General features: G+C 55.1%; 1 protein-coding gene across 3 annotated transcripts in view; it reads left to right on the top strand.

The window, feature by feature from the left end:
- The window catches only part of DENND1C (DENN domain containing 1C), a 17,171-nt gene continuing 4,876 nt past the window's right edge, over positions 1 to 12,295 (top strand). The window contains exons 1-17 of one of the 3 annotated variants that reach the window (XM_012435892.2): positions 1 to 110; positions 2,299 to 2,363; positions 2,449 to 2,492; positions 2,630 to 2,679; positions 3,789 to 3,908; positions 3,990 to 4,059; positions 4,995 to 5,075; positions 5,168 to 5,233; positions 5,324 to 5,377; positions 5,491 to 5,601; positions 6,703 to 6,803; positions 6,889 to 6,934; positions 7,056 to 7,157; positions 7,242 to 7,367; positions 10,296 to 10,400; positions 11,744 to 11,834; positions 11,930 to 11,970. In XM_012435892.2, the coding sequence (XP_012291315.1) occupies positions 94 to 110; positions 2,299 to 2,363; positions 2,449 to 2,492; positions 2,630 to 2,679; positions 3,789 to 3,908; positions 3,990 to 4,059; positions 4,995 to 5,075; positions 5,168 to 5,233; positions 5,324 to 5,377; positions 5,491 to 5,601; positions 6,703 to 6,803; positions 6,889 to 6,934; positions 7,056 to 7,157; positions 7,242 to 7,367; positions 10,296 to 10,400; positions 11,744 to 11,834; positions 11,930 to 11,970 (1,290 nt within the window). In that variant the 5' untranslated portion in view covers positions 1 to 93. The remainder of the gene's footprint in view (positions 111 to 2,298; positions 2,364 to 2,448; positions 2,493 to 2,629; positions 2,680 to 3,788; positions 3,909 to 3,989; positions 4,060 to 4,994; positions 5,076 to 5,167; positions 5,234 to 5,323; positions 5,378 to 5,490; positions 5,602 to 6,702; positions 6,804 to 6,888; positions 6,935 to 7,055; positions 7,158 to 7,241; positions 7,368 to 10,295; positions 10,401 to 11,743; positions 11,835 to 11,929; positions 11,971 to 12,295) is intronic. The other 2 variants (XM_064382014.1, XM_064382015.1) reach the window with 2 other exon arrangements.

Consider the following 12,295-nt stretch of genomic DNA (forward strand, 5'->3'; position numbering starts at 1 on the left):
ACACAGGAAGCTGAGCCAGCTTGGGGCCCAGCACACACAGGCCCCCCAGGACCCCTGGGGAGAGGGCCCTGCTGGGCTGGCCCTGCAGGGACCATGGGATCCAGAGCTGAGTAAGAGCTGCCCTATCCCTCATTCTCTGGTACAAGATTCCTAGGCTGGGCCTGAGCTGGGACAGAGGGGAGCTGGGGCTGGAGCAGGCCCAGGAGGTGCCGTGACCTGCAGGGGCAGGTGGCTGGAATCAGACACTCTGCTGGCCTCCACTGTGACCTTCACTCTGGGACCGGCCACTCTCAGTCTCCTCTCTCTCTCTCTCTCTCTCTCTCTCTCTCTCTCTCTCTCTCTCTCTCTCTTTTTATCCAGCTCCTGTGATTATGTCTGTAGCTCTGTGGATGCATGTACCGTCTTCAGGGGGTCCTCAGGGTGGGTGATCAGGGCAGAGGGAAGGCTGGGTGTTCATATGAGTGGGTGATCGTGTGTGACTATGTCAGCGTGAGGGTGAAGTGCTGGGCATCCCATGTCGGGGACTGTGATTGCAACCAGGAAGGACGGTGGTCTGCAGCTGATCTCTCTCCAGGCCTCCCTATCTCTCTCCTTGAGCCCAAGTTTGCATGTTCTGCTTGATATTGGGGCAGGGGAGGAAAGCAGAGATTTCAGGGCTTACAGTAAGGACCCAAGTATCCTGCCCTCCTTTCTCTGATGAGACATGTGGGATCAGCCACCAGGGTCCCATGGGGTCTAGCACACAGAGACACACAGACAGGCCAAAAGGCTGCCCGTTACCCAGCGACACTCACAGCTGCACAGGAAACTATAGATGTCATTCACTTGCTCGGGCACACACACTCGAATCTATACAAGAAAATATAGATATCGTGGCTGGGCGTGGTGGCTCACGGGTAATCCCAGCACTTTGAGAGGGCAAGGCAGGCAGATCATCTGAGGCCAGGAGTTCAAGACCAGCCTGGCCAATATGGTGAAGCCCGTCTCTGCTAAAAATATAAAAATTAGCTGAGTGAGGTGGTGGGCACATGTAATCCCAGCTACTAGGGAGGCTGAGGCAAAAGAATAGCTTGAACCCCAGGGGTGGAGGTTGCAGTGAGCTAAGATTGTGCCACTGCACTCCAGCTTGGGTGACAGAGCAATACTCTGTCTCTTTTTTTTTTTTTCAGACAGAGTCTCACTCTGTATCCCAGGCTGGTGCAACGGGGAGATCTCAGCCCGCATCCCGGGTCTGGGTTCAAGCCATTCTCCTGCCTCAGCCTCCGGAGTAGCTGGGATTACAGGCACAAGCCACCATGCTCAGCTAATTTTGTATTTTTAGTAGAGAAGGGGTTCCACCATGTTGACCAGGCTGGTCTTGAACTCCAGACCTCGTGATCCACCCGCCTTGGCCTCCCAAAGTGGTGGGGTTACAGGCATGAGCCACTGTGCCTGGCCTTTTTATTTATTATTTTTTTTTGAGACGGAGTTTCACCTTGTGAGTGTGTGGTCATGTGAGGCTGTGTGTGCAGCAATGTTAATTGTGCACACAAGTACAGGATGGAGTGAGAAAGTGTGACTGTGTGTGTGGCTGTCTATGATTGTGTGTGGTTGAGTGCGTGGCTTGTGTGAGCAAGTGGAGTGCAGTGGCGTGATCTCAGCTCACTGCAACCTCCGACTCCCAGGTTCAAGCGATTCTTCTGCCTCAGCCTTCCCAGTAGTTGGGATTACAGTCATGCGCCACCATGCCTGGCAAATTTTTGTATTTTTTAGTAGAGACGGGGTTTCTCCATGTTGGTCAGGCTAGTCTCGAACTCCTGACTTCAGGTGATCCGAGCACCTCAGCCTCCCAAAGTGCTGGGAATACAGGGGTGAGCCACTGTGCCCAGGGAGAGTCCATCTCAAAAAAAAGAAAAGAAAAGAAAATATAGATGTTATTCACTTAGCTTGGGACTGCACAGACAGTCCGCTATATCTGGGCAGTCCCACCCCACCGACGGAGGGCACAGTCTCATCTTTTCAAGCAGACATCAGACAGGGTCACACACACACTGCTTGCTCACACAAGCCATGCACTCAGCCACACACAGACAGCCACACACACACAGTCACACTTTCTCACTCCATCCTGTACTTGTGTACAGCAATTAACATTGCTGCACACACAGCCTCACACGACCACACACAGCTGCAAACCCCCAGTCACACACATGCCGACACACTTGTTGCATGCCCACACAACCACACTGGTGTGCAAAGTGGCAGACACAACCACGCAGGCACAGAAGCAAGACTCTGGACCCCTTCTGCATCCCACAGAGGGGGCTCCCCTGCCGTGTTTGACTGGTTCTTTGAAGCGGCCTACCCTGCCTCCCTGCAGGAGGGTGAGTTGGGAGCTTGGAAGTGAGGGAGTTGGGAGGGGAGGGTGGGGCGGGGTCGCTGAACTTAGAGACCTGCTGTCTTCTACAGATCCCCCCATCCTGCGGCAGTTCCCCCCAGACTTCAGGGACCAGGTATTCAGGCTGGCTCCTCTCCACCCCCTCCCCGCCGCCCAGGGCCAGGGCTGATCCCCCAGGGGAAAGGGACTCTGTGTCTTGGACCTGGGCCCAACCTGAGTGGCCAAGCAGTCTGCGCTTTTCTTCACCTCCAGGAGGCTATGCAGATGGTGCCTAAATTCTGCTTCCCTTTTGATGTGGAAAGGTACGGAAGGGCAGGGAGATCCAAGGACTTGGGAACTCAGATCTCTCAGGGCCCCAAGGACTCAGGCATCTGGAAACCCATACACTCAAGGACCCTGAGACTCAAAGACTCAAACACTCAGGGGCCCTGAGAACTTAGGGACATATATGCATTAGCATCCAGGGACTCAGGGACCCAGAGACCCAGGGATTCAAGGACCCAGGAACTCAAGAACCCAGGGACTCAGGAATGCAGGAACTCAGGGACTCAGGGACCAGGGACCCGGGGACTCAGGGACTCAGGGACTCAGGGACTCAGGGACCCAGGGACTCAGGGACACAGGGACCCAGGGACTCAGGGACACAGGGACTCAGGGACTCAGGGACACAGGGACTCAGGGACACAGGGACATAGGAACCCAGGGACTCAGGGACCCAGGGACCCAAGGACTCAGGGACACAGGGGCCCAGGGATCCAGGGACTCAGGGACACAGGGACCCAAGGACTCAGGAACCCAGGGACCCAGAGACTCAGGGACACAGGGATTCAGGAACCCAGAGGTCCAGAAGCCCAGAGATCGAGGGATTCAGGGACCTAGGGACCCAGAGATGCAGGGACTTAAGGACACAGAGATTCAGGGATTCAGGAATCTAAGGACTTAGGAACTCAGGAACCCAGGGACCCAGGAACTCAGGGATTCAGGGACTCAGAGACTCAAGGATTCGGGAACTTGGGAACCCAGAGACTCAGAAATACAGGGATTCAGGGACACAGAGACTCAGTGACTCAGGGACACAGGGACACAGGGACACAGGGACCAAGGGACTTAGGGATTCAGGAATTCAGGAACCCAGGAACTCAGGAAACCAGGGACTCAAGGACACAGGGACCCAGGGACTCAGCAACCCAGAGATCCAGGAACCCAGGGATCTAGAGATCCAGAGACCCAGAGATCCAGGGACCCAGAGATCCAGGGACCCACTGATCCTGAGACCAGGAGACCCAGGCATGCAGGGATTCTGACAACTAGAGACCTATATACCCAGGGTCCCAGGAGCTTTGTTGGGGTGGGGGGACATCCTCAGACAGCGGGGATGCCCAGGTCTCTCTAACAGCCCTTCCCACTCCAGGGAGCCCCCCAGCCCGGCCGTGCAGCATTTCACCTTCGCCCTCACAGACCTTGCCGGCAACCGCAGATTTGGTTTCTGCCGCCTGCGGGCGGGTACCCAGAGCTGTCTCTGCATTCTCAGGTAAGGGATATGGAGGTTGGGGTGGGGGATGGGAAAGGCTGAGGCCTAGTGACACTTCATGAACGTCTCCTCTCTCCACAGCCACCTGCCTTGGTTCGAGGTGTTTTACAAGCTACTGAACACAGTGGGAGACCTCCTAGCTCAGGACCAAGTGAGACCAGCCCCTCTCTCACTCCTGTAGGAGTCCCAGCCCCCACCCCGCCAAGCCCCCAACCCCTCTCAGATTTCCCAGACCTGGCGGGCACACCGTGTCACACCTGTAGTCTCAACACTTTGGGAGGCTGAGGTGGGAGGATTGCTTGAACCTAGGAGTTTGAGACCAGCCTGGGCAACGTAGTGAGACCCCCGTCTCTACAAAAAAAATAAGTAAATTGGTCGTGTGCAGTGGCTCACACCTGTAATCCCAGCACTTTGGGAGGCCAAGGTGAGCGGATCACCTGAGGTTACAAGAAAAAAATTAAATTAAAAATTTTAAAAAGCCAGACAGGTGGCTCACGCCTGTAATTCCAGCCCTTTGGGAGGCCAAGGCAGGAGGATCCCTTGAGCCCAGGAGTTCAAGACCAGCGTGGGCAACATAGGGAGATCTTGTCTTTTTTTTTTTTTTTTTTTTTTTATTTTATTTATTTCTGTTTTTTTTTTTGATAGATGGGGGTCTCGCTATGTTGCCCAGGCTGGAGTGCAGTGGCTATTCACAGGAGCGATCCCACTACTGATCATGATGGGAGTTTTGACCTGCTCCGTTTCCGACCTGGGCCAGTTCACCCCTCCTTAGGCAACCTGGTGGTCTCCCGCTTCCGGGAGGTCACCATATTGATGCCGAACTTAGTGCGGACACCCGATCAGCATAGCACACTACAGCCCAGAACTCCTGGACTCAAGCAATCCTCCAGCCTCAGCCTCCGAGTAGCTGGGACTACAGCCACGGCGCCCTGTTTTTTAATTTCAACAACAACAAAAAAAAGAACTCCCAGGCCTGAGCCTTACCTGACCTGAGCTCCTCCCACACCACTCAAGCTTAGTCATAGCCCCTGGAATCCCCAATCCACCTCTGGCTCAGCCACCCCAACTCCCCCACCTCCCACCCAGGTCTCCGAGGCAGAGGAACTTCTTCAGAATCTGTTACAACAGTCCCTACCTGAGCCCCAAGCCTCAGTGGGGCTGGAGCTGGTGAGTAGCTCCCATTCCCTGGGGGCTGGATCTTAGGTGGTTGGGAAGGCTGCGTCCCAGACCTGATGACCACAGTCATACCTCTTCCCCAGGGCAGCGGAGTCACCGTCTCCAGCGGGCAGGGCATCCTGCCCCCTACCCCGGGGAATAGCAAGCCGGTGAGCGGGACTTGGGGACCCTGGAAGGTCGGGGATCCAGGTGAGGCCAGCCTCCTAACTGATTGATCCCCACGCCAATACCCCCACCAGCTTTCCTGCTTCGTGGCCCCGGACTCCGGCCGCCTACCATCCATCCCTGAGAACGTGAGTGGGGACCCAGGAGGGGTTTCTGGGGGTGTGAACAGGTCCCGAAACCCGGACGGGGGATGCAAGATCCAGGGACCCGTCCATGCCCAGCGCACCTCTCTGATCCTCAGAGGAATCTAACGGAGCTGGTGGTGGCCGTGACCGACGAGAACATCGTGGGGCTGTTCGCGGCGCTCCTGGCCGAGCGAAGAGTCCTGCTCACCGCCAGCAAACTCAGCACCGTGAGGCGGGGCCCGCCGGGCCGGGGGCGGGGCAGGGCCTGGCTCCGCCCCTGGGGGAGGGACAACGGGGCTGATTCCTGAAGGCGAACTCGAAGTTAAATTCTAGCCCCGCCCATGTGGGAGGGGCTGCGCTGCAGCTCCTCCTCTTTGGGCGTACTAAGCACAGGCTCCACCCACTATGGGCCACCCACTATGGTCTGGCTCCACCCCTCTGGATACTCAGGGACCCTGAGAACTAGGGACCTATACACATGGGGATCCAATACCCAGGGACCTAGGGACTCAGGGACTCAGAAATCCCGGGACCCAGGGAACCCCTAGGAATAGAGATTCAGATAACAAGGGACCCAAAAAACTAGAGATGTTTACTTCCAGGGACCCTAAGACGCAGGAGGTGGAGACTGGCTCCACCCCTAGGGGCAGGGTCAAATTACTGCATTTCGGCTCCACCTCTTTGGGTGGTGCGCCATCCTGGCTCCACCACTAGGGTGGGGGTCAAATGGTTGCATTCAGGCCCTGCCTCTTTGGGTGGGGTTAGGTTGTGGCTCCACCCCTAGGGGTTGGGACAAGGGCGGGATACATTATAGCTCCACCTCTTTCGGGGTGGAGTGGAGTTCGTGGAGGCTCAGTCCTAGCTCTACCTCTATGCTGGAAGACCCAGGGGATTTGCCTATTAACTGCATCCCTTAGAGAAAGGGATCGGGACGGGATAAGTCCTGGCCTCACCTGCTTAAAGCACTGTAAGTAGCCAAATTCCTGGTCTCCACATGATTTCTTTTTTTTTCTTATTTTTTTGGAGGGGGGGATGGAATCTCGCTCTGTCACCCTGCTGGAGTGCAGTGGCACGATCTGGGCTCACTACAACCTCTGCCTCCTGGGTTAAAGTAATTCTCCTGCCTCAGCCTCCCTAGTAGCTGGGACTACAGGCGTGTGCCACCACGCCCAGCTAAACCACATGATTTCTAAAGGGGTTCGAGTTGTCACGCATTACCCAGCAGCGGATGGGGATGGAGAATAGGAGATGGGACGTAGGAAATGCCTAGAGAGACCCCATGCCAGAGGGTCCAGGCCCTGACTCCATGCCCCGCCATCGCTCCCTAGCTGACCTCGTGCGTCCATGCGTCCTGCGCACTCCTGTACCCCATGCGCTGGGAGCACGTGCTGATCCCCACGCTGCCCCCGCACCTGCTGGACTACTGCTGGTGAGCGAGGGGAGCTGGGAGGGGCAGGGCCTGGAGGCAGGGCCTGGGGGCGGTGCTTGCATGACCCCGTCCCCTCGGTCCACAGCGCGCCCATGCCCTACCTCATTGGAGTACACGCCAGTCTCGCCGAGGTAAACACGGATCCACCCAGATGGCGGGGACGTGAGAGTTCCCCCTCCCCCTACATCCCCAGATACCCTCCTCTGCCAAAGGATCCTCGGGCTCTGAGCAGCCGGCCCTGCTTTTCCACAGAAAGTTCGAGAAAAAGCCCTGGAAGATGTCGTGGTGCTGAACGTGGACGCCAATACATTGGAGACGGCCTTTAACGATGTGCAGGCGCTGCCCCCAGACGTGGTCAGTGTCACCCCTCCCTCCCTCCTGCCCCGGGAGACGGGCGTCCCACACCTGCCCACTCAGGGCTACTCTCCTGTGCTCCAGGTGTCCCTGCTGAGGCTCCGGCTCAGGAAGGTCGCCCTGGTCCCCGGGGAAGGGGTGTCTCGTCTCTTCCTCAAAGCCCAGGCCCTGCTCTTCGGGGGATACCGAGACGCCCTGGTCTGCAGCCCGGTGAGCAGCGGGGACGTTGCGGGAGAGGTCTCGTGGGTTTCTGAATGAGTCGCTGAATGAATCGCAATGATAATGATAGGTACGGGGGCCGGGCGCGGTGACTCACGCCTGTAATCCCAGCACTTTTGGAGACTGAGTCGGGTGGATCACGAGGTCAGGAGTTCAAAACCAGCCTGCCAAGATGGTGAAACCCTGTCTCTACTAAAAATACAAAAATATATATATATATATCTGGGCGTGGTGGCAGGCATTTGTAATCCCAGCTACTCGAGAGGCTGAGACAGAGAATCGCTTCAACCTGGGAGGCGGAGGTTGCAGTGAGCCGAGATCACACCACTGCACTCCAGCCTGGGCGACAAGAGTGAGACTCTGTCTCAAAAACAAATAATCATAATCATAATCCTAATCGTAGGTACAATAGATGGCCAAAGGCAGTGGCTTACACCTGTAACCCAACACTTTGGGAGGCCAAGATGGGAGAATTGCTTGAGCCCAGAAGTTCAAGACCAGACTGGGCAAACCCACCACTCTATGTTTGTTTGTTTGTTTGTTTGTTTGTTTGTTTGTTTGTTTGTTTTTGAGACAGAGTTTCTTCTCCCCCTGGCCACCCTGAGACGGAGTTTCACTCTGTCGCCCAGACTGGAGTGCAGTAGCGCAGTCTCGGCTCACTGCAACCTCTGCCTCCCAGGTTAAAGCGAGTCTCCTCCCTCAGACTCTCCAGTAGTTGGGACTACTACTCAAGAGTCTGAGGGAGGAGAATCGTGCACCACCACACCCAGCTAATTTTTGTAGTTTTAGTGAAAATGGGGTTTCTCCATGTTAGCCAGGCTAGTCTTGAACTCCTGACCTCAGGTGATCTGCCCGCCTTGGGCTCCCAAAGTACTGGGATTACAGGCGTGAGCCACCATGCCCGGCCACCGTCTTTTTTTTAAATTAAAATGATAATGGAGGGGAAAGGAAAAATAATAATAATGATGATGATAGGTAGCATTAATGAAGTGCTAACTTTGTGCCTCTGTTTGCCCGTCTATAAAATGGGACCCAAATAGTGCCACCCAAAAGGATACTGGAATCAGTGAATCACATCTTCCCCGCACTTTGAATCGTACCTGGCATACAGCAAGCACTCAATAAATGCTAGCTTCTACTACTGTTATTCTCTCATTTAATGCTCATAACATTTTGAGAAGGATGCTGTGACAGTCCCATTTTCCATATAAGGAAACCAAGGCTTGGACGAGTCCGTAGTGGGTGAATGTTGAAGCCAGGACCTTGCTCTCTGAAGTCCTCTCCCCTATTTTACACAAACAATCCATAAAAACTGGGGGATTCCAGTATCACTTGAGCATCTGACGCTCTTGTCATCTCTGCATTCTGAATCTGCACGCCTAACCACCCACTTCCTCTGTCTCCACTCTGAATGGACCCCATAATTGTTTGCCTGAAATTAATGCACTGATCTCTCCCCGACCCCTGGACTCCCTCACAAGCAGGCTTCTTTTTTTTTTTTTGAGACAGAGTCTTGCTCTCTTGCCCCAGGCGCTGGAGTGCTGTGGCATAATCTCAGCTCACTGCAACCTCCGCCTCACAGGTCCAAGTGATTCTCCTGCCTCAGCCTCCCAAGTAACTGAGATTACAGGCACGTACCACACCACACTGGCCAATTTTTTTTCTTTTTTTTTGAGACGGAGTTTTGCTCTTGTTGCCCATGCTGGAGTGCAAAGGCGCTATCTTGGCTCACTGCAACTTTTGCCTCCTGGGTTCAAGCGATTCTCCTGTCTACCCTCCTGAGTAGCTGGGATTACAGGCATGCACCACCATGCCGAGCTAATTTTGTATTTTTACTAGAGACAGGGTTTCTCCATGTTGGTCAGGCTAGTCTTGAACTCCTGACCTCAGATGATCGGCCTCCCAAAATGCTGAGATTACAGGCTTGAGCCACCATACCGTACCCAGCAGTTTTTGTATTTTTAGTAGAGACAGGGGTTTCACCATGTTAGCCAGGCTGGTCTCAAACTCCAGACCTCAGGTGATCTGCCTACCTCATCCTCCTGGGGTGCTGGGATTACAGGCATGAGCCACCACTCCTGGCCCCCTGCAAGCAGGCATCTGCCTTCATCTCCCAGAATCTGTCCTCCCTGCAGTGGCCAGAGGTCGCTACCAGTGAACGCCTGAGTCAGATCACGTCCCTCCCCTGCCTATAGCCCTCCAGGGCTTCCACCTTACTTGAGATAAACGCTTAAATCAGCCAGGTCAGTGACTCACATCTGTAATCCCAGCACTTTGAGAGGCTGAGGTGGGTGGATTGCTTGAGTCCAGGAGTTCAGACCAGACTGGGAAACATAGTGAGACCCCATCTCCACAAAAACTACAAAAATTAGCTGGGCATGGTGGTGTGCACCTTGGTCCCAGCTACTTGGGAGGCTGAGGTGGGAGGATCACTTGAGCTCAGGGGGCAGAGGTTGCAGTGAACAGAGATTGCACCACTGTATTCCAACGCATATGACAGAGTGAGACCCCAACTCAAAAAAAGAAATGGGGGCTGGGCACGGTGGCTCACGCCTGTAATCCCAGCACTTTGGGAGGCTGAGGCGAGCAGATCACGAGGTAAGGAGTTCGAGACCAGCCTGGCCAACATGGTGAAGCCCCATCTCTACTAAAAATACAATAGCCGGGCATGGTTGTACGTGCCTGTAATCCCAGTTACTCAGGAATCTGAGGCAGGAGAATTGCTTGAATCCAGAAGGCGGAGGTTGCAGTGAGCCAAGATTGAACCACTGCACTCCAGCCTGGGTGATAGAGCAAGAGGCCCACACAGGGTCAGGCACACAGCAGGTGCCTAATTAATGTTTGCTATATAAATATATAGTAGAATGAGGGAGGGACAGGAGCACCCCAGGGAGCTCAGAACTCTGACGCTTCTTCCAGGGCCAGCCAGTGACCTTCAGTGAGGAAGCCTTCTTGGCCCAGAAGCCTGGGGCACCTCTGCAGGCCTTCCATCGGCGGGCTGTGCACCTGCAGCTGTTCAAACAGGTATGCCAGAGCCCTAAGGGTGCAGCCGGGGCTGGAGGTGGACTGCTGAGTCCCCGAGGGCTGGTCTGAACTGGGAGGGTTGAGGGCAGACTCGTTGGTCCCTATGGGTACGGCTGGAGACAGTCCAGCAGGATCCCCCACTCCAGGGTTCCCAGGTGGGGAAGGATTGAACTCCTGGATTCCTAAAGATGGGAGCCCCCGGTCAGGCTCGGTGGCTCACACCTGTAATCCCGGCACTTTTGGAGGCCCAGGAGGGTGGATCACCTGGCCAACATGGTGAAACCCTGTCTCTACTAACAATACAAAAATTAGCTGGGTGCGGTGGTGTGCACGGTGTGCACCTGTAATCCCAGCTACTCGGGAGGCTGAGGCAGGAAAATCACTTAAACTCGGGAGATGGAGGTTGCAGTGAGCCAAGATCGCACCACTGCATTCCAGCCTGGGCGACAGAGCGAGACTCTGTCTCAAAAAAAAAAAAAAGGAAAGGATAGAAGCCCCACTCCTGGGCACCTGGGGGACAAGACCTATCCTAGGTCTCTGAGGGAAATCAGGGTGGGACCAAATTCCCAGGTCCCTAAGCAGGTATCTTCCTATGACTAGGGTGTTGGTCTGAGCTGGACTCCAGAGCAGGCAGGTCCCAGGATTTAAGGATACGGGGGGAGGGGTGGTAGGTGGGGCTGAACTTCTAGGTTCCTGGGAAAAGGTAGCTCGGACCCCTAGATTGGTAAAGATGGGGTCAGCCTACTCTTGGTTCACTGAGAGCTGGTGGGTAGATCTAGAGGGGGCAGAATTCCATTGCTGGGTCCCTGCAAATGGTGGGGCTTGATCCCTGGGAACAGGTCCTGACTTGGGGAGGGAAGAGAAGGTGGGATCTCTGCTTCCTAAAGTGGGGGCTCCAGGCCAGGGGCAGCGGCTCATGCTTGTAATCCCAGCACTTTGGGAGCCTGAAGCCAGCAGATCACCTGAGGTCAGGAGTTCGAGACCAGCCTGGCCAACATGTTGAAACCCAGTCTCTACTAACAATACAAAATTTAGCTGGGTGTGGTGGTGCATGCCCGTAATCCCAGCTACTCAGGAGGCTGAGGCAGGAGAATCGCTTGAACCCGGGAGGTGGAGGTTGCATTGAGCCAAGATTGCACCCCTGCACTCCACCCTGGGTGACAGAGTGAGACCCTGTCTCAAAAAATAAATAAATAAATAAAGTGGGCTCCAGTTTCCCAGGTGCTTGGGGATGGGCAGGTTGGAGGCCAGAGATGGCTTCTACATCTTGACGGCAGGCAGGCTGTGATGCCCTGGGATTCCGACGTGTCTGCTGCTGCCTCATTTACTGTCCTCCACTGCAGTTCATCGAATCCCGACTGGAGAAGCTCAACAATGGGGAGGGCTTCTCAGATCAATTCGAGCAGGAGATCTCCAGCTGCGGGGCCTCCTCAGGTGAGCACTGAGTCCAGCTCCCGGCTCCCCCAACCCACCTCCACCCCGAGCCTCAGCCAGCCTTTGGTGACCTCCGAACTCTCTCCTTACTCCAGGGGCCCTTCGATCCTATCAGCTCTGGGCCGACAATCTGAAGGTAAGACCACCAAAACAATAGGCCGGGCGGGGTGGCTCATGCCTGTAATCCCAACATTGGGAGGCGGAGGCAGAAGGATTGCCCACACCAGAAGTTTGAGATCAGCCAGGGCAACATAGCGAAACCCCATCTCTACTTCGAAAAATACAAAAGTTAGGCCGAGCGAGGTGGCTTACCCCTGTAATCCCAGCACTTTGGGAGGCCAAGGTGGGTGGATCACGAGGTCAGGAGATCAAGACTACCCTCACTAACATGGTGAAACCCCGTCTCTACTAAAAATACAAAAAATTAGCCGGGCATGGTGGCACATGCCTGTAGTCCCAGC

Source organism: Aotus nancymaae, unplaced genomic scaffold (genome assembly GCF_030222135.1).
Source record: "Aotus nancymaae isolate 86718 unplaced genomic scaffold, 86718_ANA_hifiasm-v0.15.2.pri h1tg000028l, whole genome shotgun sequence".
Taxonomy (NCBI): Eukaryota; Metazoa; Chordata; class Mammalia; order Primates; family Aotidae; genus Aotus; species Aotus nancymaae.